This window comes from Peromyscus californicus, unplaced genomic scaffold (genome assembly GCF_007827085.1).
Source record: "Peromyscus californicus insignis strain IS unplaced genomic scaffold, ASM782708v3 Scaffold_4__1_contigs__length_199733344, whole genome shotgun sequence".
Taxonomy (NCBI): Eukaryota; Metazoa; Chordata; class Mammalia; order Rodentia; family Cricetidae; genus Peromyscus; species Peromyscus californicus.
The window spans coordinates 77655724-77680585 of NW_026294562.1; the positions used below are offsets into that span (position 1 = coordinate 77655724).

Sequence of the window (24862 nt, forward strand, 5' to 3'; positions counted from 1 at the left end):
GAATGGCTGGGGGCTTTGAAACATTGTGGCGTTTGTGTGTGTGTGTGTGTGTGTGTGTGTGTGTGTGTGTGTGTGTGTGTACATGTTAACACATATCACTCTCACGGGAAGGGACTGGTATGCCAGCAGAGGGGCTGATCCAGCCTGCCGATCACTGGTAGCTGGGAGTGGTGCATCCCAGGCCTGGGAAGCCTCTGGAATTCAGCAGTCCCACTAGCAGGCTGCCTGCGGTCCCCAAGGAGGGAGTCTTAATTGGCCTCCTGGGGAGTGGGTGGGAGCTGCTGGAGGTGGGCAAATATTTGCAGATCAGGGTTCTCTTGAATACTTAAATGCTCCGATTTAGTTTAACAGCGTGTGAGAGAAAATAAGACCCGTTGGGTTTGGACCCTGGAGAGAAGTCAGCCATGTTGAACAAGCACCCTGCCTCCCTGTGGGTGTAGTAGCCTGTGGGGAGCAAGAAACCCAGAGCTCCCACTCGAGGTAGCCTCGTGCCACCTGCTTCCCTCCCTCCTGATGACTCACAGCACGTGCTCACCGCCTGTGCATCAGCCTTTCCCTCTGAAGGAAGCTGGCTCTTGCTTCCCAGCCTGTCCCAGCACCTGGAGCCACAAGGACTCTGCAATTGTTAATTAGAAGCAGGTCAGCTGGGGTTTCCCACAGCAAACGCCCTTCCAGCTCTGTGCCTGCATTGAGTCCTGAGTCCTTGTGGAATCAGACTTTGAATTGAGTCTGCAAGCTGGGCCTGGTGGCACAGATTGTAAACTCAGATACTCCCGACGGTGAATATGGTAAGTTCAAAGCCTTCCTGGGCTACAGAGTAAGTTCAAGTGCAACTTAGTGAGACTCTGTCTAAAAAGAAGAATAAATAAATTTTAAAAAGAGAGAGCTGGGTGTGATGGCAGATGCCTTAGTCTAGTCTCAGCATTTGGGAGGCATAGGCAGGCAGATTTCTTTAAGTTCAAGGCCAGTTTGGTCTACATAGTGAGACCCTGTCTCAAAATATATATTTTTTCATATTTCACATATATATGTATACATGTGTACATATGTAGACATACACGTGTATACATATACACACACAGGCACACACACACATGCACACACACATACATATATATTATATGAAAATAAATAGAATGACCCTGCATTTCCCAGTCACAAGTACCTCCCACCAAGTTGCTTCACCTCTGGTACGTCCAGTTGTCTGGCTGGAAAGTGGATGTGTCCTACCTCCCAGCCTGGTCACTAGGTGACAGGAGCTGCAAATTGAATATGAGTATCTTCTCTGGCTCACTGCTCACTTCTGAGACCCCCCTCTGTGCAGGGGGAATAATACTCCCTCCTGTGGAAGAGGCATGTGATATCCTGCAAGCTGGGTGTTTTCTATTCCTGTAACCAACCATCCCAGCAGAAGAGTGAGGACTCCGAAGAGAGACACTGTGTCTCTCCTTTCATTGAGACAAGGGCCCCCAAGGAATTGGGATTTCCTGGGAATCTCATGCTGAAGCCTGGTGCAGCCAGGGAGCAGCTTGTCTTCTAGGAGAGATTGCACGGGGCACTGAGGACTTACCAAGCACCTTGCGACCAGACCAGACCAGACCAGACTAGAGCCCAGACAATGATGGATCAGTGATGGATGGACAGACCACACCTTGACCAGGACTGCTTAGTTATACATACTTCTCATCCTCTATTTAAGCCAAACCTCATGCCAGGGCCTCAAAGATGGACATTTTTAGGGTATGTGTGGGTCACTGTTTTTCTGTGTCAGCTCCTCTTCCCAATGTGGCCACACTGAGTAAGTGTCCTTTCTCTGTGTGTCACACGGAGTAGAAACAGTTGCAAAGCCCTTTCCCTGAAGCCAGCTCTCACGGAGTTCCCCAGATAGTCACAAAGCAAGTTGCCCTGCCCAGCAGAGATCTGCCTGGACATTGTCACTCCTGGGTGGTGCAAGGTACCTCTGCCTGCCCAGTGACCACATATCTCAGCAGTCCCAGAGGGTGTGCTGAGTCCGCCCCCACCACCACAGTCCCCTCTTCTGCCTGCTCCCAGGACGCATGGAAGGCTTCTCTCCCGTTCTCACTTCCCACTCATGACACTACCCACACCAATCTGTCTCCCAGGCCCTCCTCGACCCACTAAGGTGCTCTTAGCAGCCACTGCGCACACTCTAGCATGGTTGTCCAGTCCTGGCTTCAGAGATCTGCTGCCCTGGTTCTGTAGCCCTTCCTTCAGCCAACCCCACTCAACAGTCCCCTCCTCCTCTTCCTAACATTTTTTGGGGGAGCGATTTCTACCCTTTCCATTTGCAAGGTATTTGTGTCTTTGAAACGCAGCCGTGTGGCAAAGCTGACCACACACAAAGGTCAGACCAGAGCATGGACACTGGGTACTGTCTTCTTCTTGTTTCCTACCCTCCTCCCCTGCTTTGCCAGGCCAGGCTCAGCCCCCCTCTTCTCTCCTCAATGACACATGGCCAAGGACACCCCCACATCTCAGGGGCCTACTCCTTGTTCCGCTGTACTTCCTACTCCGGCTTCTTGAAGCTCCCTCCATCAGCATGGCCAAACTCACTCACCGTACTTCCTCTCCAAACCCAGTCCAGTCTGGTCTCTCTGTCCTGGTTGCACGTTTCTTTCCGTAGGTGTCTCAGCTGGTGAAAGCCTGGAATAGTCAAGTTCTATTTTTTTTTAAGTTATTTTGAAACAGAGTTTTTCTGAGTAGCCCTGGCTGTCCTGGAACTCACCCTGTAGACCAGGCTCACCTCCGACTCACAGAGATCCGCCTGCCTCTGCTTCCCGAGTGCTGGGGTTAAAGGTGTGCACCCCCACCACCTGGCTGGAATGGTCAAGTTCTGGTGAGACCTTGGTCTCATAGCTCTTCTTCACCCCAAGACAGTGAATTCTCCCCACACTAGGCCTCTTAGTCACTGCTCTTTCTACTGCTGTGAAGAGACACCATTGACCAAGACAACGCTTATAAAAGAAAGCATTTCATTGGGGCTTGCTTACAGTCTCAGGCTTAGTCCATCACTGTCATGGCCGGGAGCACGGGAGGAGCATGGCACTAGAGCAGTGACCCAGAGCCACATCCTGAGCCACAGGCAGCAGACAGAGAGACACTGCACCTGGTGTCAGCCTTTTAAAACCTCCGATCCCACCCCCAGTGACAACTTCCTCCAACAAGGCCACATCTTCTAATCCTTCGGCTCCTTCTCAGACAGTTCCATTTGCTGGTGACTAAACCACCAGAGCCTCCCTTAACTACATGTCCCTTCTGCAGCTTCAGGGACCCATAGAAACACATGGGAAGAGACAGAATCCAGCAAACCATAAGTTTTAAATACCCCCTGCCAGCATCTCACCTTGCAGCCTGGAACTCTGTATATAGACCAGACTAGCTTGGACACACAGAGATCCACCTGCCTCTACCTCCTGAGTGCTGGAATTAAAGACCTGGACCAAGTTTTAAATAGCTTTTCTTTATGTCTTACTTCTTGTTGTTCTAAGTGTTTTTATTTTAGCTAGGCACAAACTTATAATCTCAACACTTGGGACAGGAAGATTGTGAGTTCAGGGTTAGCCTGGGCTATGTAGTGAGATTGTATCTTGAAATAATAGAAGTTTTTAATGTTTTATTACCAGATCTTATTGTTAATCTCTCACTGTACCTGATTTATGAATTAACTTTTTTCATGGGTGTGTACAGAGGGAAAACAGTCTATTGTATAGGATTTGGCACAGCCCTGGGCTTCAGGACCCAGTGGGGTCTCAGGGTGCCTTGGTAGATGAGTCGGGAATAGCTGTAGTTCACTCCTCCCACCTCAGACTCACCTGGGTGAATCCAGGAACCCCTTCACCTGTTCCTGGCCAGTTTTTGACTCTGGAATCCATTCTCCCAGCAGCCATTGCTCCGCAGCACTCTGATGTGATCAGGATAACGGACCCACCTTTCCATCCAGAGCACTAGTGAGACTTCCGGGGTCCCCAGGACACCATTGGAATGTCCCATGGGTTCTGCCTGATTCTTTTCCTCCTCCAGTGTCTCTGTTCTGCTTGCACTCTGGACATTCAAGCAGGAGCACGTGATCATACCACAGGCACCCTGGCTTGATGACTGCCCGCTGTGCCCATTCCCCGTGGGGGCACGCCTCAGGATGGTGGAAGAGTCTTCTGCTACAATCAAGAGGTTATCACACTGTCCTTGGGGCCTTGTGAGGGGAGGAAGCCTGTGGAGACTTCAACAGTGGGGTGGAGGATTGGTGTTCCCATGGGACTAATGCTGGAGACTTCGTGTATTTCCAGGGAGTGATTTCTACTTTTGCCATTCACAAGGTGTCTGCGGGCCTCTTTGCAGAAACGGAGTCAAATTTAACCTCCCCTAAAGACCAGGCCAGATCGTGAACACTGTGGGGAACTGCTCTTTCCTGTTATATTCCAAATGATGCTATCATGCAAAAGAAAAGGGGGACGGGGAGTAGAAAATGACATCTTTTTAAAACCCATCTACTTCCCCCTTTCTTGCAACTGCCCTTTTGGTGGAATGTTACGGAATCTTAATTTACTATCTATGGGTCATTTATTTCTTTTATTCCTTTTAATTCTATCCTTCATTCCTTTCTAAATTGATCATTAAAAATCAATGTGTTCTTTGTCCTCTGAGGCTGTCTCCCGGATCTGTGACTTCTGAGTCTCGGCTCTGTCTTCCCATCTATCTTTGAGGAGGCTTTGATGGGACTTCCCAGGGACTCCTTGCAGGGCACTGCTCCAGGCGGGGTCCTCTGAAATTGCTATTCCTGGGAGGAGTGTGACCCCAGGATTTAGGGATGATGCCCAGGAGACCGCCACACCCTCGAACCACTCCAAGGATGACGTCATTGACACTGCTGAGCCACAGCAGCATTGGAAGGGAAGATAGAGCACAGGGTAGTCCTTAGGGTGGGAAACAATGGAGGAAGGGTGCGAAGAACATCCGGAAGCAACATCTGGAAGAAATGGCCACTTCCTGAACCCTTGAGCTTCTTCTAGGACCAACCAGCTGGGGAGAGAAAGTATTGGGGAGAGTCCTGCACCACACCACAACGTCCCTTCTGCAGGTCCTACACTATGGGAAAGCTGGGAGACCCAGGCTTAGCAGATGTTCTGAGACCCAACTGGAATCTGTGACCCACAGTATGGGCTGCCATGGAGCCTGTGAGAAAAGCATAATCTAGCCCTACACCCAAGACCGGCCTCTCAGAATCTGCATAATCATGTCTTCAGTTGACATCTGTGCCCTTTAAATTTGGGAAACATGGGGCTGCGAAACAGAGCAGATAGTCACTCTCAGGGTCCTAGAAGGTGATGTGGCCAGCAAGGGCCAGCAGACAGGCGGGAGCTACTCAAAGTGTAGCCTGTAGACCAGTGCTGTCTGCTGATACCTTCAGAGTGACCGCACAGAAATGGCGGCCAGAGCAGGCTCTTCCAGCTGACGTAGCCGGGAAGTTCAAGCCCATCTGGTGTGCATGCGCAGGGGTGACTCCATAAAAGTTCCTGGCGTACTGAGAATGGGGAGGAAAGAAGCCTTTCTCACAGAAAGTTCAGGACGCATGGAGAGTCAGATGGAGGCAGTGTCTGGAAACAGCTGGTCTAGGGTCAGGGAAGGGAAGCTGGCTTTGAGGGTGGCACTGATGGGACATTGTGCAATAGAGAGCGTGAGGGAGTTCTCATGTTCAAACTGATGATGGGTCCCCGCCCATCTAGCCACATGAGAAGACTCAGCCCACAGAGGTCCTCTGTGCTCCAGGCTCTTCTTCCTTTCAGAGAGCCAAATGTGGGTGTTCAGGGCACCTCTGTGGGGCCACCCTCCCCTGTGGCTCTTTCACTTTTGGAGTACTGCTCTCCGCTTCGGCTATGACTGCCCTCGGGCCCAGGTAGAGCAACTCGGTGGCTTCTGGGTCGGGAGGCTGTGCTGCAACCGCCTGTGGGTCCATCGACCCTGGACCAGCGCCTTGACAAGTCCAAGTCTTCTGCACAAAATCCCAGCACTCAGGAGGACCAAGGCAGGAGGACCTGAAGTTCAACACCAGGCTACATAATGAGATCTTGTCTCACAACAAAGCAAACAAACAAACCCAAGAGTCTTGAGGCAACCAAGAGAGCTCACTGGGATGGAAGGGGAGTGCACGGGCCGATGTAGCAAAGGAGTACCTCTCTGTTCCTGGAGCTTCACAATGACACTGAGCTTGCTGCTGCCGATGGGACTATGGCAATTATGAGGGTGAGCAGTGATGGCAGTTCTGCACCGATTGATGAATTTGTCCAGTGGTGGCCACAGCCTTAAGCAACAGGTAGTATACGCCTGCTCATGGGATGAGGGATCAGAGAGGAACCAGAACAGGCTGGAGCCACAACTCAGGAGAACCTGAGGCCCAGGAGGGTGCATGCGTCACATCCAAGGTGTCCGGTCCCACCTGCCGCCCATCAGAGTGCAGGTTCCACCAAGGCCCTGTCAGTTCTTCAAAGCGCCGTCTGGGTCTCTTGAGGTAGCTCCCGCCATCCTTTAAAAGGTGAACACAAAATAATGTATTTCCCAGGAAATTTCTACTCACATCAAAGATGGGTCACCTCATGACATTTACAGTTGTTTTCAAACAAGAGCTTGATGTCCCTTTGCGGGAGGCAGAAGGGGGGAGTGTGTTGTGGCCAGAGGCAGCCAGGGTTGGAAGCCACTGTGTGGGGACAGCGGAGGCTTGGAGGCTGAGGTGACACTTGACATGACAGCCTGGGAGCCAAGGCCTAGCCTGCTGGCCTCAGCACCATGGTTTTCTACCTTGCTTTTTCCCTCTCTTAACCTTTGTTGAGACAGTGTCTTGCTTTCAAACTCATGATCTCTCTGCCTCAACCTCCCGTGTGGCCATTCTATCAAGAGCTGGTTTCCTCTCACAGAGTCAGTTCTGGAAGATTCTCCAGTGAAGTCCCACACCTGCAGGCTTTGCAGGGCTGCTGCAGAGTTTGCACCTTAAAGGAGAGGGTTAAGCCGGGAAGTGGGTCTGGGTGAGGGCTTGACCACACTTCTGCTGTCTTCTGGGGCTGAGTGTCTACTTCCAGCAGGAAAACACAGGGGCCAAGAGAGGCTTTGGACATCTGGAGACCTGGGACACTGGGGTGTGGGTAACTGTGGAGCTCAGTTCATCGGTGACGAGGCAGTGTGACCCTGTGTGTGTGACCTCGTTTTCCTTATGTGTTTGCTGGGTGCAGTGGTAGTCGTTGCTGTATTAGTGACAGCAGCCACCCACACTGTGGTCCCTGCTATCTTCACAACAGCAACCATGAATGTGCCTCTGTAGTTGTTTCAAGAACTAAAGCCCAGGACCTGGCACTGTAGGAGAAAGGAAGGCGTGAGGGAGGAAACAGGGAGAGAGTGTGAGGCTAGCCCACGTGGGGCTTAAAACTCCTAGTGGGTAACTTCCAGCAATAGCCAAGTTGAGACCCCCTGGGCTCAGCCAGGGGCTGACACAACCATCCTACTGTCAGGACTTTATTTTATTTATGTATGTGTGTGGTGTGCCCCCTTCCTCCCTCACTCCCTCCTTCCCCCTTACCTCTCCCCTGTGTGTGTGTGTGTGTGTGTGTGTGCGCGTGCGTGCGTGCGCGCGCGCCCTGGCCATGTAGGTGTTCACCAATTGCTTTGTGTCTCAGTTGCCCCCAAATGCCTCAGTTTCTTATCCATAAATGGGAAAGTGGTACCCATCATCTCAGGGCCTGGGTAAAGGTTTGTGGACACAGGGGGAAAGCTGTGTTGAAAGTGGGCACTGTGCTCCTCAGGCCCTGGATGCCTGCAGCTCTGCCTGCCCTCTCATTCCAGCTGTGGGATTTTCTTGTTTCTTTCCAGGATTGAGAAGGGGGATGTGAGTGAAGAGGAAGACTTCCGTCTCGCCTGCCGCCATGAGAGATACCCCACCCGTAAGTGCTTACTGGGCTGACAGGGAGCTGGGACCCCTGCACAAGCATCCTCCCCTAGACACACACCACAGACTAAGCTGAGGCTAGCAGCTCCAGGCCTGGCCTGACTTCACCAATAGCCTTTGAGACTAGTCCTAGGCTGGATCTACGGAGGTAAGGAGGGGACGGATTTGCTTGGGGGCTTCGAGTGCACTCACTTCATCTGCCTCACTCTGATGGACATATTAGGAAGAATGCAGGGCAGCCGTAAGAACAAGTGTCAGCTCCAGCCATCAAAGGGAGGCAGGGCTGAGGGCCTTTCTCACATCAGAAAACAAGGAGCTGCTGAAGATGGCAGGTGCGGCGGTTACAACTCAGTGAGCTACTTTTCTCTGCCTGTTCTATCTCCACGTAGGTGTTTTTCAGGCCTCATCTCATGACCCTGCTGACCCCTAACTCCCACTGACAGGAAGCTTAGCAGATGAGCGAATTAAACCTCAGAGAGGTACAGTAACTTGCCCCAGGTCACACAGCCTTGCTAGTCAGCATAGAGCTCCTAGATCTTTTAAGATGCTCTGGAGGCTTCCATCTATACCTGAGTCAGTATGCTTGAAGGCCAGGAATGCTGGGAGCTGAGTCTAAAGCCCGCGTCCTCTACCCTCAATGCTCTCCTCATTCACATCATCTGTCTCTATGTATCTATGTACCTGCCTGTCTGTCTATCTGTCTATCTATCTATCTATCTATCCATCCATCCATCCATCCATCCATCCATCCATCCATCCATCCATCCATCTATAGGGTCACCTCTCATCTATCTCTCCATCCATTATCTATCATCTATCTCTCTATCTATCCATCTATGTATCTGTCACCTCTCATCTATCTCTCCACTCATTATCTATCATCTATCTATCTTCTGTTGGATCCACTGTCTGCCTCGTCTGTTGGAGGTCTCTGTTGACCTTTCTACCTTTGTCTCTGCCTCTCTCTCCATGCACATTCCTCTGCAGTGAGCTCAGGGTCAGAGGTAGAGGATGGTGCTAACTGCAGGCAGGCCACCTTGGAGGCTGGGTAAGTCCCTTTTTCCTAGAGGACATGGTAGTGGTCTGAACGTGGCCACGGAGAAGCAGGATTTGAGAACTTTTTGATGGCGTTGTCAGGGTGGCTCAGACTGGGCCTCTCTGGGATCAGACCCTCACACACCTCTCTCTCTCTTTAACACACACACACTCACACACATACACATTCAAACTCATACACACTCATGCATTCACACACTCTTACACACACATACACATTCACACTCAGACACATACACACACATATTCACACACTTTTACACACTCACACATTTGCACACTCACATGCATACTCATACACATACACATACACACACACACACACACTCATAATGACAGTAATAAAGCTGCATCCACAGAACTGCTTTACTTAGGGGATCCCAACATCACAAGTTGGAATGGGGATGGGACTCAAGGAAGAGGCAACTCATTGGTTCTAGCAGAGGACATCAGGACAGTGATGCAGGCCTGGTAGTGCCTCGGCCGTGACAAGAGCTCTACAGGTCATTGGAGGGGACTTCCAGAGTGTGGAACCATGAACTAGCTAGCTGCACTTGGCAGGTGTGCCCCCATGATCACACACGTTAGAGCAAGGGCAAGGAGGGAGGAGCCTCAGGGTTGCACAGAACTTCTGTAGGAGCCTTCAAAGGTATGTGTGACTGCCAATGGAAGAGTTAGGCCGGAAGACTCGAGGCTTTGCAGGTGTTGAGTCTGAGGGCTGTGGGGTGGGCATCCCTGAGGTGGAGGCTGGATGGAAGATCACAGACCCCTAGCAGGGAGGTGAACTGGACAGCTAGCACTGAGGGACCACGAGATCATTTGTGGAGAAGGGTAGGTGCAGGGAGCTGTGCCCCAGGGCTCCAGGGAGTGAGTAGGGAAGGCTTTCTCCACCCTGGTATCTCAGAGCCTCAGTGCCCAAGCAGCTCTGTCTGGGTGTCCTCCATCAGGGCAGTTAGTGCTGTGCTCCTGGGGCTTCTGGGGACCACCAAGTCCAGAGGATAGGTATCCATGGCAAAGCAAGGAAGGAATCAGTTTACCTGAAGAGGCTGTTTCTACGATGCATGAAAGGCATTCACTTGTTCCTTTACTCATTCATTCATTTACTCTCTTATTTATTCATTCACTCATTTATACACTACTCATGGGCTTCTGTGGGCTCCAGAAACAGAGACAAGCAAGGCCAACTGTGGGACCTTAAGTTTTGTTTTGTTTTGTTTTGGTTTGTTTTTTTTTGAGATAGGGTTTCTCTGTATAGTCTTGGTGCCTGTCCTGGATCTCACTCTGTAGCCCAGGCTGGCCTGAACTCACAGAGATCCGCCTGGCTCTGCCTCCTGAGTGCTGGGATTAAAGGCGTGCGCCACCACTGCTGCCCAGCCTCCTTAACAAGTTTTCACACCTGTAGGACAGCAAGAGCCATACTGTGACTGCATAGTGTGGCAAGAGCCATGGTGGGGTCCCTGCTGATGTCACCCGTGACATCAGAGTATGGCATCTTATCTAGGGTACAGCACAGGGGCTAGAGAGGATGTGATCTCTCTCACTCACTAAATCAATTCAACCTCATGGCACACAGGTAAGGAATCCTAGGGAGGTTAAAAATAGCTCTAGCCAGGCATGGTGGAACATTCCTGTCATCCCAGTATTCATAGGCCGAGGCAGAAAGGTCTTAAGTTCAAGGCCAGCCTAGATGGCAGAGTGAGACCCTGTCTCAGCAAACAAAAGACTGGGCTTATCCAACATCATATCATCAGGTAGCATCAGAGGGCATGCAGGCTCAGTAGTGTGGAGGAACTGTCAGGCTGGGTCCTGAGGATGGGGGCCCAGCAAGAGTAGAGTGCTAACAGACTAGGGAAGCAGCCAGTCCCCAGAACCCGGCCTCTTAGCGACTGTGGGGTTGCTGCCCAGAAAATATTTTGGAACCGCCTGGGCGAGTTTTGCAATATTTCCTTATGAAGCAGCTGCTCAGATCCTGCCGGGGACAGCTTGCCGGCAGGAGGCGTGGGGGAGGAGGGTGTCAGGGAGCCACATTATTAACCACTTGCTGTGTGCGCTCTGCAAAGCTCCTGCCTGCTCGCTCTTCGAGGGTTGATCCAGAGGACGTAAGAAGGGAGAATTACCAGGCAACTTTGCTGAGCAGAGACCTCACTTCATCCGGTTTGTGATGAAACCCAGCCTGGCACGGTTACTGTGGCTCCAGCTCCTACCCCAGGGCCCCCACCTCGTCACCTTCCCCTCTGCCTTCCCTCTTGCCGCTTGAGGCAGCAGTTCCACATGCTAAACCCGTTCCCTTCTTGAGGCCTTGGTAATTGATACCTGTGCTCTCCCTCTAAAGCTCTGTGTGGCTCACTTTGTCTCTTGGTCTATGGACTCGTTTCCCAGGTGCTCTCCCATCCCACGCTCTTTTCTTCCCAGCATTTGTCCTTCTCTGACTTAACGTTGTATTATGCACGTGGTTCCCATTTCTTGCATCTCTCCGAGAAACACCTTGTCTGTGTCTAGAGCCCAAGTGCCCAGATCGGTGAGTAGCATACAGTAACTGCTCACTCGCTGCCTGTGCACCTCTGCCTGTCTCCCACCTCTTCCTCCCAGAGCAGCTAATCTAACATGAAGAGTTATAGAAACTTTCTTTCCATTCTCCTAACTACTGCCAAAGTTGCTGCTTTTTCCTCGGTCCATCCATGATACAGATTCTGCCACCGCCCCGCCCCCCCCCGCCCCCTCCGGGGAGAGGCTGCCTTTGAAACCTGCCTTTTGGGCTTGGCAGTGCCACCAGCTAGCTCAGGAGCATATCAGGTGTGACATTGGATGGAAGTAATGCTGCCATCCGATCTGGGCATCTGCATCGTCCTCTGGGGCGATTGGGGTTTGCAGCTCATGGCTCCTGTCAAGTCCGATGCCTGGGACAAGCTTTTGACTTGCCAGGTGTGTCTGTAAGGCAGGGCTCTGCAAGAGCTCATTGCTCTCTGAACACAGAGGCAGCTTGTGGGAACTCTGTCTAGATGGGCTTCCATTACAGCTGCCCTCAGAACAGCAGAGCGAATTTTAAGGAAGACTTTTTGTGGGCCCAGAGCAACTTGGCATTTTGATTAGATCAAAATCAAATTCAATAGAACACTTCCAGAGTCGCTTCCGTTATTAAAATGGAAGCAGACCAGATCATATTTTCAAAATAAATATCAAGGCCAATTTGCTGGGCACAGACGGGCATGCAGCCTGAGGACATCTGAGACCCTGCCATCTGGAGGTCAGTAGTCCCAGCTGGTATCACGCTGGAGTGGAGAGTTGAATAAAGAGTGATCTGGGGGCTGGAGAGATGGCTCAGCGGTTAAGAGCACTGGTTGTACTTCCAAAGGTCCTGAGTTCAATTCCCAGCAACCACATGGTGGCTCACAACCATCTATAATGAGATCTGATGCCCTCTTCTGGCCTGCAGGGATGTGTGCAGGCAGAACACTGTATACATAATAAATAAATAAATCTTAAAAAAAATAAAAATAAAAAAGAGAATGATCTGGGTTCAAGCTGGGATTCTGCATTTGTTTTGAGGCAGAATCTCACAATGTAGCCCAGGCTGGCCTCAAACTAGAGATCTTCCTGCCTCCACCACCTGGACTGGCATGACAGGTGTGTGGGTGTGTTCCTGCCGTAAGTCTTACCTGTGCCTCTGTGGTCCACCGTCACAGATCCAGTTCAGGGCGGTTCTTGTTTGCAGCAGCCTGCCTTGGTCACAAGCTGGGCTACTCAGCAACCTGAAGGTGGAAGTTGTTGCCTCTAGGACCAGTCTCCTTCACCCATCTTCATGAGACATGAGCCTGAACTCATCTCCCCAGCTCTGGACCCCCGCCCTTCCCTGGGTCCTTCCATGGCGCGGCACTCCCCGGGAGCCTCTTTCCCCTTGCCTGTTGCTCACTCCCTCTCCCTCTCTCTCTCTGGTCCCCTTGATAACTTGCTCATTTCCACTCTCTCCCCACCAGAGTGTGGATATTGCCAGCACAGGATCCTGTTGCTGTACCCACAGTGGTAGTGCATGGTATCCACACAGTAGGTCTTCCTGCAGTTCTGGTAGTGACTTACCCTACTTGGTCCCTGCGAAGTCAGAAGCATTCTGTCTTGCAGCAAAGGAACTTGGCTCTAGGGACTGTCACTTGGCCCAGGTCACAGGCCTGACAAACTCTAAACTCTATCCAATGCTGATGCTTTTTTATTTGTCTGGTTTTTGGTCTGAGACAACAGTATTCTAGTCATGCCTGCTGCTAAGAAGCTCTTTGGGATTTTTATTAAAACACAGGTTGCTGCAGGGCAAGGTAGCTCATGCCTGTAAGCCAAGTATAGCTAAGGCAGAAGGTTTACAAGTTTGAGGCCAGTCTGGGTGACATAGTGTTTCACTATGTCTCAGAAGTCGAGCAAACAGAACAATCTGTACGTTTCCCTGGAGAGTCCGTTCCTTGGTTTGAGATGTGTGGGATCCATGCTTGTAAAGCATGATATGTCTTATGACAGACTCCTGAAGCCTTAGAGACGGGATGAGTGGGCCTAGCACCTGGTCCAGTCACCCCTTCTCTCTGTTGCCATGTGTTGCTTGACTTCCCCCAATGATGAGATGGCGGGGGCACTCACACCTTCTAAAAGCTTCCCAGCCTGCCGAGAATCTATTTGCCACCTTGTTACTTCTGCCTGAAGTGATCTGTCCCTGCCCTCCAACAGGGCGGGTGGTAAACAAATTGCAGTGGAATCTGGAGCTCTTGTAAAATCCAGTCGCAGTGCCTGGGAATGTCCATGACTACCCAGTGTCCCCTCATCGAGAGCTGTGCATATCTCCACGTGCTACCATCTGGTGCTGTGAGAGCAGAAGGGAGGACATGTTAGGTTTCCATTTCTGCGACAAAACACCTTACGGAAGCAGCCTGATGGAGGAAGGCTGATCTGGCTCACAGTTTCCGAGGTGTCAATCCATGTTCGCTTGGCTCTGTTGCTGTGGGCCTGGGTGAGGCAGGACATCATGGTGGACCAGCACAGGGGAGAAAAGTTGTTCCTTTCCGTGGCCAGAAAGTAGAAATAGCACAGGGCTAGGGCCAACAATGGCTCGCCCCAGGGATCCACTTTCTTCCAGCAGACTCCACCTTCCCCAGGTTTACCCTTCCTAATAGTCTATGCAGATTTGAATTCATCAGTGAACTAACTGGATGCATTAGTTCAGAGCCCAGAACACACCCGCAGGCACCCTGATCTCCTAGGCGTCTCTCAGTCCAGTGCAGGACAACCAAGATTTCATGGTGCTTGTGAGTCCAGGGTTTAGGTGAGACTGCTCAAGTTCAAACCCCAGTGCTGACACCCTGGACAAATTACTTCCCCCAGGGGAGCCTCGGTCCCTCAGCTATGGATGGGTACACCAACAGCCAGTACCTGCCTTATAGGGTGTCGATCATAAGAGCTGGTTCCAGATGACAGGGACAGCTGTGGTAGGGCTGCTGTCATCTCTCATACCCATGCCTGTCTCTGTCCCCTCCCTGTGAGCATCTAGAAGGCAGGGAGTGGTTCTCATAGGTGTGACTCGGCAGCCTGTCTGACTGGGGACATGCTTAATAAAAGATCCAAGGAATTGGTGGTTCTGGGGAAGATGCACCAAATAGACTCAGCCTGATCTCAGGTGTGAGGATGAGACCAGGGTCAGTGATGTTTGGAGGCACAGGGCCCCAGGCAAAGCAGGATGAACACCCTTCACAGACCATGGCCCCTCCCTCTCACATGGGTCCATGTAAGCCTGTTCTTTGTCCTGAACCTTAGTCATTCAACAGACCTGTACTATCAGCATGGGGCCAGTGGCTGGGAGCCCACTCTGCATGCCAGCAGAGCTGGCCTTTGTCCTACTGAGACATGCAGCCTAAAAGATGAGGCAAGGAGGAAATGGAGACTGATATTGTCAGTGCCATAGTGCATCTGAAGCCTCCTCATGGTAGAGGTATATGGAGAGTCAGGGGACACACTGATGCTAGGTCATTTAGAGCATGACAGTACCTCTAGCTGCTGGGTCACCAAAGCCAGGTGCCTCAACATTAGCCTTAATTCCTTTCTCCATCACCCCTATATATTCTGCCTTTCTCTCTCCATCTTTCCATCTTTCTCTTTCCTTTACAAGGATCTCATGTAGCCTGGGATGGCCTCAAACTCTCTATGCAGCCAGGGATGACCTTGAACTTCTGATCCTCCTGCTTCTACCTCCAGAGAGATGGAATTATAGATGTGTGCTGCCATATCCGGTGGACAAGGTGTTGGGGATTGAACTCAGCAAGCACTCTGCCAACTGAGCCCCATCCTCAGCCCTGCTGGGGGCTGATGTTGTTTGAGGTACCAGAGACTAGAGTGGGGCCTTGAGGCCTAGAAGGTGGGTTTCAGAACCATGGACAGTGAGGGTTGCACACTCTAGCCACCCCCCACTAACACACACACACACACACACACACACACACACACACACACACACACACACACACACACGACAGCGGCCCGCCTCCCAAAGGCCCCAGGTCCTCCACTAATTCAGGCAACTGAGATCCACTACATCAACCACTCGCCCACCTTTGCAGTCTCCTACTCTTCTTTTACCAGTTACAAAGTGATTCTGGGCAAGTCAGTTCCCTTCTGAGCACCCCAATTTTTCCTTGAACACATTTACAGCAGCATTGACATTCTTGGTCTTGAAGGGTCTCCCACCCTGATGAACCCACTCCATAATCGCAGGTGTAGGCTAATCCCTTGAACAGGTGCTGGGGCAGGCCAATAGAACTTGGTGCCCTCAGGGTCTGGGTGTGATGGAGCAGGCTTGTAACCCAATACACAGGAGGTCATGGCAGGAGGGTCATAAGGTTGAGGCTAGCCTCTCAACACAGTGAGACCCTGTCTCAGAAACAAATAAACAATAACAAAGAAAATAAAAAGTAATGAATATCATGTTTCCAGAGCCTTGTACACATCAAAGACTCTATAGGCTTAGGTGGGGTTATGGTCTAAGGGGAAATTAAAACTCCGTGCTACCAACCCTCCCAGTGGGGCCTAAGCCAATTTCTTTCCAACTGTGAACCTATGTTTCCCCATCTGTGAAGAGAAACCAGTCCTATCGAATACTTGAACTTTGTTATTTGCACACCGTCCAGAGACCAGGAACTGAAGGGCTTCAGCGCAGGGGCCCGCTGGGCCTTCTCACTCCTCTGTCTCATCCCACATCTATCTGCTCAGGCTCAGAGAGGTGAAGCTGCCTGTCAAAAGCCACACAGCTTTTAAAATGTGCTTGGGGAGCCGGGTGGTGGTGGCACACACCTTTGATCCCAGCACTCGGGAGGCAGAGGCAGGCAGATCTCTGTGAGTTCGAGGCCGGCCTGGTCTACAGAGTGAGTTCAGGACAGCCAGGGCTACACAGAGAAACCCTGTCTTGAAAAACCAAAGGGGGGGGGATGGGGCCGAGAGGTGACTCAGCTGGCAAAGCACTTGCCATATCATAAGACCCAAGACAGATGCCCAGCACTCTTGAAAAAAGGCAGGCAGGTGTGGGGATGTGCTTGTGAACCCAGCACTGGGGGTAGGGGAGAGAGGAAAAGCTCTGGACTCACTGGATGTCAGTCTGGAACTGACACATGAATACATATGCACGTGTACCCTCACACAGCACACATAATTGAGCATGTGCACACACACACATGCACATTTGAACATGTGTACTACAACTAAACACGCACACACATACACACATGTCATGTAGCTTGAGTCTGATAGAGTGTGGATTTGAACCTTTGACCATCAGACCTAAGTATAGCTTTATACCCTTAGCCTGCATCAGAGGAGGGGCTGGACAGAGAACTGCTGTATCTTACACACACGTGTCAGATAGCATGGTGGAGGAGAGCACCTCCAAGCTCAGAAGCCCCCACCCCCTCTTCTTGGCTTCATTTCTTAAGAAAATGTCAGCTTAGGACTTGTTTGGACCAGGCCAAAGGCCAGCGGGTTATGGGCTCCCATCTGGGCGTATAGATGGCCCCACCCCAGGTAAGATGCACTGAAGGGCAGGGGTGGGGTGGGAGCAGGAGCAGGGAGGGGCCTTCACCCAGGGGCCCTTCAGTGTTTCCCAGGAGAGAGAGTACAGGAAAGACCAGATCGGGGTGGGGATAGAGTGTCTAGTGACGCACCAGAGGACATGTCCAGCTGGAGGACAGGGTGTGGGGAACCACAGGACAAAGACAGGCTGGACAACAGCCAGGCAGCACAGACAGCCCCCCTCGGGTCAAGTCAGGCTTTGTGGTCCATAGTATCACTGAAAATATTTTAAACATGTTAATTGTCATCATTTAAAGACAGTTTTATTTTTGAAATCAGAAATTTCAGTGTCTCTGAACCTTCTGGAAGATCTGAACCCAGATCTCCTGTGGGGATATTGGCTGGAGTACAGCAGGCTGCTTCTATCCCCATCACCCCCTTGTGACAGGCTCTTGGGTCTAGAAGCAGAGCTGAGCTGGGATTCCCAAATCCCAGCACAAGGCCTTCTGGCTGATGATGCCCTCAAAGTGAAGGGACCAGGAGAGACGGAGAGAAGGGAGGTGGGGGGAGGGCTTGCAGGGCTGATGAGACATAAGACCAATGGCTCTGGGCCCTGAGCACCTCCTGGAAGGCGAGAGAATGAGGGGAGCCCCAGTCCATGGTGGGGTGACCACACAGAGCGAGGGGTCAGAAAGCCTCATTTTATCTCTAGGAATGAGGTGGGTTCAGCCTGCTCTTCCTTAAAAACCACACAACCACCTCCTCTGTTCCCATTTGCCGTTCTGCCTGCTGGCTCCCGTGAGAGCAGCTACAGTCATTTCTAAATACTCATTGAGAAAAACAGTCCAACCTTTCGATGCACCAAATATTTGCTTCTCATTAAGAGAGACAGAGGAACAAACAAACAAACAAACAAACAAAAAACCCAAACACCTTTATGTTGGCAACAAGCTCATCCAAAGACTGCAACTGTTTCGGTAGCTGGGGCCAAAACAAATGTTCCTTCCCCAAGGCCAAATGATTCCAGAATGTTTGCAAAATGTTTTTCACTCCTTTAAAAATACAGCAAAATGTACAAAACACTCACATTAAGGAATATTGAAAACAGAAGGGGAGGAAAGCCAAAAGAACAAAATGACAACCTCCTTGTGCCCCTTCCAACTGCTGCATCCAGAGAGCAGCTCTTAATGGCCAGTGCCAGGGGATGGAGGAGCAGTGAGCTCTCTGTCCTGAGAGGTATGCAAGTATCAGAGGTATGCAAGTATCTGCTCAGCATCTCATCCTGATGGGTTCTCTCCAAGAGCCGTCTGACTCTGAAGGATGCCTGCCGTGCTGGAGCTCAGGGTGGAAAGCACAGTGATTCTTGATGGAGATGGTTGGAATCAGGGAGCACTGACCTGCCTAGCTCCATATGGCTGTCTCACTGACCCAGCTGCTGGTCTGTGGTGGGTCTCTGCCCTCTCTTAGATAATATGGGGACAGCATGTTGGTCTGATAGGCAGGGGAGGATGTCAGGGCAGGCCCCCTGTAAGGGGCCAGTTTGAGCTTGGTCTGGAGGACTCCACTGGACAGCAGGTGCTGGGTCACTTGACAGTAGTCCTCAACGAGTGACAAGGATGGCTTGGGCGTATCAGAGAAACTTTGAAGAGGCCCCTGAGGGAAGATGTGGGTAGGTCCAAGAACTAATCTAGCACAGGGGGAGAGCATAGGATGAGGAGTAGCCTTATGTCCTTCAGCTTGCCAGGTCTCTAAAAGCAGAGCAGTGGCGGGTGTTGGGTGGGGACAGTGTACTGGCATCAACTTGGGCTTACCGATGCATACTCACTGTTGGGGTGGGGCATAAAATCTAGGGGGTGTGGAATATCCCACTCCTAATGCCTTCTGGCCCAGGTTCCTTCTGAGGTTCCTCCAGGCCCATGAGGAGCGTGGCAATGAGGTTGGGTGGAAAGGTGTGAGATGGTAGGGCAAGGAGGGGCTGGGATGGATGGATGGATGGATGGATGGGTGGGTGGGTGGGTGGGTGGATAGGTGGGTGGATGGATGGGTGGATAGATGGATGGGTGGAGGGATGGATGGATGGGTGGGTGGGTGGATGGATGGATGGATGGGTGGGTGGATGGGTGCGTGGATAGGTGGGTGGATAGATGGATGGGTGGAGGGATGGATGGGTGAGGGATGGGTGGATGGATGGGTGGATAGACAGATGGGTGGAGGGATGGATGGATGGATGGATGGGTGGGTGGATGGATGGGTGGATAGACGGATGGGTGGATGGATGGATGGTTGGGTGGATAGATGGATGGGTGGAGGGATGGATGGGTGGGTGGATGCATGGGTGGATAGACAGATGGGTGGATGGATGGATGGTTGGGTGGATAGATGGATGGGTGGAGGGATGGATGGGTGGGTGGATGGATGGGTGGATAGACAGATGGGTGGAGGGATGGATGGTTGGGTGGATAGATGGATGGGTGGAGGGATGGATGGGTGGATAGATGGATGGGTGGATAGATGGATGGGTGGATAGATGGATGGGTGGGTGGATAGATGGATGGGTGGAGGGATGGATGGTTGGGTGGATAGATGGATGGGTGGAGGGATGGATGGGTGGATAGATGGATGGGTGGATAGATGGATGGATGGATAGATGGATGGGTGGATAGATGGATGGGTGGGTGGATAGATGGATGGGTGGAGGGATGGATGGATGGGTGGGTGGAGGGGTGGATGGGTGGGTGGAGGGGTGGATGGGTGGGTGGATGGATGGGTGGATAGACGGATGGGTGGATGGATGGATGGGTGGGTGGATGGATGTGTGGATAGACGGATGGGTGGAGGGATGAGTGGGTGGAGGGATGGATGGGTGGATAGATGGATGGGTGGATAGATGGATGGGTGGGTGGATAGATGGGTGGGTGGAGGGATGGATGGGTGGGTGGGTGGATGGGTGGGTGGATAGATGAATGGATGGATGGATGGATGGGTGGAGGGGTGGATGGGTGGGTGGATGGATGGGTGGGTGGGTGGATGGATGGGTGGATAGACGGATGGGTGGAGGGATGAGTGGGTGGAGGGATGGATGGGTGGGTGGGTGGTAAATGAGGAGGGAGGACTCAGTGAATCTGCTGGGTTGAAGGGAAGGTTGAAGGAAGTGACTAGGTGATAGAGGTGGGAGGTCACTCTAATATGCACTGTTGAGCCTCTGGACAGACACGCATGGGAAAGGCAGACAAGATGGTAGACTGTTGGTGGGTGTGCCGGTGAGTGCAAGGGTTAGAGCCTCAATGTCTAGATTACAGGCAGATGAAGGGTGTGGAAAGAGGGCTGGAGGAAAAAGGTGGTAGGTATGCAGTGGAGGAAGAGGATGATGGGCTGCAGGGGCCTGGTGGGCGGGAGGGGCATGTGTGGGTCTGGGTGGGTGGGCTCTGTGTGAGTGGGCTGGTGGGACACTGCTGGGTTGATTGGTGACTGGCAGCTAGCACTGGCTGGGGTTCCACGTGCTGGTGCGTCAGTGGATGGTGGTGGACAGTGCAGTGTGGTGGGTTGATAGGAGCAGGTGGACGCTGGGGCTGGGCCAGAGGTCAACGTGGTAGGGATGGAAGTAGGCCACTGTCAGCAACTTCCGCCTTGTCTCTTTCAGGGCACCAGCCACACATGGGAGACTCCTGGCCACGGAGCTCAGCTCATGAGGCGGCAGAGCTAAACCGTCAGTGCTGGGTCCTGGGGCACTGGGTGTGATGTGACCCCAGCCAGCCCCTGCCTTCCTGCCATCACTGGCACCACCCCTCCCACAGGACATGGAAGCCTGGTCTGTGTGCTGTGGACTCAGCTCTCCTGTCCCGGAGACACCAGGCCTAGACTGCCACCGCTGCCTGGGTCTTGGGGCCCCAGAGACAGGTCAGGCAGGCCTGAGGGACTGTCCAGGCTGCACAGAGACTTGGAGACAGCAGCCACCACCACACTTAAGAGCCCCACCCAGCTGGGAAGTCAGGAAGGACACGGGCATTGACCACTGAATGCTGGATACCCACAGTCAGACACAAAGCCAAGCAGGTGCCCAAAGGGGCAGGGTCCTGTGGGGACACGGAGCAGGGCTTATTGAAGGGGAGGCAGTGGCTGCCTCTGTGGGGGGGTCATACAGCAGGCACACACCTGGGGCTCAATAAATGCTTGTTGAACCTGTTCTCTTGCTATGTGTGGGCTGGCTTCCCCATCATTATCCTGCCCTGGAGGTGTGAGGCCTGGCCACCAAGGTCAGGGTCAACCATCCATCAATGAGCAAGAGTCCAGCCTGGCCTGGGGGAGGTCAGGATGGAGACAGGTGGGCAGAGCTGCCAGGGTCCTGAGCATGGCAGGAGGAACAGACTAGGAGCTGGAGGAAGCACTGTGTTCGGGAACCTCAGCAATGTGACACCACCCTGACCCTGGGGACCCTTTACCCTGTGTCTAGGGCCACTTGACATAAAACTTCTGACTCAGCTGCCAGAGGAAAAATAATTTCTGTCTTGACCATGAGAGCTTGGGGTCCAGAGAGGGAAGTTTCTTGCTTGAGATTAGAGCTGTCATGTGGGAGAGTGAATGTAAACCACACTCAGTCCTGGTTAAATCTCCCAAGAGGCCTCATCCTGCCCTGAAGGATTTCTAGAGATTGACAGAGCAAGGCAGAATGTGGTCTTCTTCATTCATCCACCTGTTACCCATCCACCCACTACCCATCCGTTTAGCCAACATTCACTCACCATCATCTACCCACCCACCCTCTCATCTATCCACCCACTCATCTATCCACCCACTCATCTGTCCATCCACTCATCCATACATGATTCTTCAGTTCATCATCCAGTCACCCGTCATCCATCTATCATTTACCCACCACCCATCCATGGATCATAACCCATTTAGCCAACATCCATCCTATCCACCATATATTCAGGATTCATCCATCCACTCATTCATCCATTTAGCAGCATGTATCTACTCATCACCTATCCAACCATCCATCCTACTCACCCATCTAGCATCCATCCATCTGCCCATCCATCCACTAACCATGAATACATCATCCATATATCTGTCTTCAATTATCCATTCACCCATGATTCAACCATCCATTATCCATCATTGCCATTTCTCTTGTCAATTATCCACTAATTCGTTGGCCATCTTCATCATCTAGCTATGCATCCATCCATCTGTCTGCAAACAGGTGTCTTCTATTGTACTCCTACTGTGTGCCGCACACTGTGGTAGGCCCTTGAGATGGGACGCTGAAGCTTCCAGAGAAGTAGACAAGTAAAGAAATGGGAGATGACAGTTCAGTGCATGCATGCTGGGTGTGGTACCTGCCCTGGAGTCAGACTGCCTAGCATCGGGTCCTGTCTCCTCAGCCCCCGTGGCCTTATCCTGCAGATGAGAGTCTTCACTGTATCTACCTCTTACAGCTGCTGGAGGGCGACACAGACTGGTGCCTGTGAGCACAGGGGGGCAGAGTCTGGATCACAGGAAGCACCCTGACATCATGTCAACAAGGGGAGTTGGGGCTATGGGGCTGAGGCAGCGCCTGTTGGAGACCACCTGAAGGGTAGGTGATCAAGGAAATGACACCCAAGGCATCTTGCTGGTGTCGGGTTGTAGAGGGAAGCACAGGACATGAGAGGGCTTTCAAATGGTCCAAACGACAAGCGTGAAGGAAAAGGAGGGCTGTGAGGGTAGAACCTGGCAGGAGAGAGGACTCAAAGCTTCACAAGGGACCCATAGCTTATCCCGGGACAGCTGGGTGCTCTGTGCAGAGTGGGACTGGCCAAGATGTGTAGTCTAGGAAGTCACCCCAGCTCTGGGCTAGAGCAGATGACTAAGGCAGGACTCCCGTGTCCTTGCAGGGCCCTGAGTGAGAGGAGAGTGCTGTGGCTGAGGAAAGAGGCTTGTGGAGAGTCAGGTAGCCAACTCAGGGGCCAAGAGGAGGGACTGGCATGGGATGAGGATGCAGGAAAAAGGGATTTGAGCTTCAGGTCTCTGTCCTATGTCAGGCTGGGCACCTGGGGGTGAAGAGTGGACCCCACACTTCTGTGTACATGCATGTCTGTGCTGTTACTCTGAGAGCACCTCTCTTCGACTTTGCATTCATACAGTTGGTATGGGGGGCTGTGGCAGAGACGAAGTTGGCCTGGGCAGACTCCTACACAGCTATGAAGGCCCCAGAAGGCTAGCACAGGGAGCTGCGGCATTGGCCTTGTGCAAGTGGGAGCCACTGTGATGGGTCCCGAGCAAGGTCATTGGTCTGGAATCTGGGCCCACCACCAGGAACTTTGTTGGTCTTGATGGTCATCCAGGGCTTTGTGAAGTTGGTCATGGGCCCAAGGAGGCCCAGGAAATGATTTTAGTTGCAAATCTGTCATCTATTTTAATAGCTGTGTTTATGTAAATGTGTATTAGAAAACTGTACGGGCGTGTCCACACACGTGTCAAGCATTGCAGCTTAGAATGAACCACAATAGGCATTTCAGTAAAAAAAAGTTGGCTTAAAGAAAAATACTAAATAAATAATCATGCAAGTGGTCTGTGATTATGGTATGTGGGTGACTGGAATGGGGGCCATCGTCAGGAGGGAAGGAAGGGAGGATGGACACGGGGCCATGAGGCTTCAGGTCCTTCTGGGAAGCGCCTGGAACTCAGCTGTCTTCTAGTACAGCAGGAAGTCTGCTGGTTAGGTAAAAGGAAGCAGTTCCAGGTTAGTGATGTCATGGGTCTCACAGTCACCTTCTTAAGGGCTGTCTTCCTGCTGGGAGTAAACACCACTGTGTGTCCCTCCTGGAGCAACAACCAGGAGGTGCCATCTGGTCTGAAACCTGGGAGAGGCTACAAACCACCCAGAGTCCGGGAAGGGAAGCAGAGGGCTAGTCTGAATGGGCTTAACATCCTTGTTTCACAGCCTGAGCTGGTGGATGCCTATTACCTTCCCAAGTCTGGACCACATCTGGCCACTGAGCTTCAGTAGCTGACCTTGGCCAGGCTGACAGCTCACAGACACCATGCTAGGAAGTGCACAGCATCCATGCCTAGGTCTGGGCACATGACACAACCCCCGCCCCCCAACACACACACTAAGCACTCATACTGGGCCTCCTTGGAGCCTGCAGGCTCCCTGATGCCCTTGCACATGTCTGTCAACTCCGCGGTCCATGAGGGACCCATGGCAGTCTTTCCCTGGCCAAAGCTGATGGGCAGGCTGCAGTCTCCATTTCTTCCCTGGTTTGTGATGAGTGGTCACCCTGCCACCCCACCCCCGCCACAGCACCTGGACCCAGTCACATACTCATCTCCCAGGTAATGGAAATGTCAGCTTGATTCATGGGCCTTTGCTGCCAGGCCTGAGGACAAGGCTGGCAGGAGCTACCGCTGCAAGGAAGTAAAGGCTGCACAAAGCATCCTGATGTGCACTTGGACAGGCCTGGGTGTGACCCCTGCCCTGTCTCAGACTTGTGGCTGGCCCCATCTGAATCACCAGAGGACCAGAGGAGGTGCACACATAGAACGCAGCTGCACACGGTGCTGTCACAGGGAAATAAGATGGAGAAACAGAACATCACAGGAGGTTACCCATGTAACCCCAAACAAGAAAGCCACAGAGTAAGGAGGGTCAAGTGGAAACTTGCAAGGAGCACAGCTCCTGTCCCCTGGCCAGTCTTTATTGGACTACTCTTCACTGTGCTCCCACACTATCACCTTTGCTTTCCTGGAGGACTGTGGCCTGCTGATGGCTGCGGGCCTAGCCGGGCTGGGGGACCAGGAAGAGGTAGGAAGTAAAGGGTCTGAGGCAGGGAGAGGCCAAACTGG

General features: G+C 52.2%; 1 protein-coding gene across 4 annotated transcripts in view; it reads left to right on the plus strand.

Annotated features, from left to right (window-relative positions):
* Window positions 1–23584, plus strand: part of Gsg1l (GSG1 like) — a 197316-nt gene extending 173732 nt beyond the window's left edge. For all 4 annotated transcript variants that reach the window (XM_052763275.1, XM_052763274.1, XM_052763273.1 and 1 more), the window contains 2 exons: window positions 7873–7943; window positions 20670–23584. In XM_052763275.1, coding sequence (XP_052619235.1) covers window positions 7873–7943; window positions 20670–20767 — 169 coding nt within the window. In that variant the 3' untranslated portion in view covers window positions 20768–23584. The remainder of the gene's footprint in view (window positions 1–7872; window positions 7944–20669) is intronic.
* The last annotated feature ends 1278 nt before the right edge of the window (window positions 23585–24862 follow it).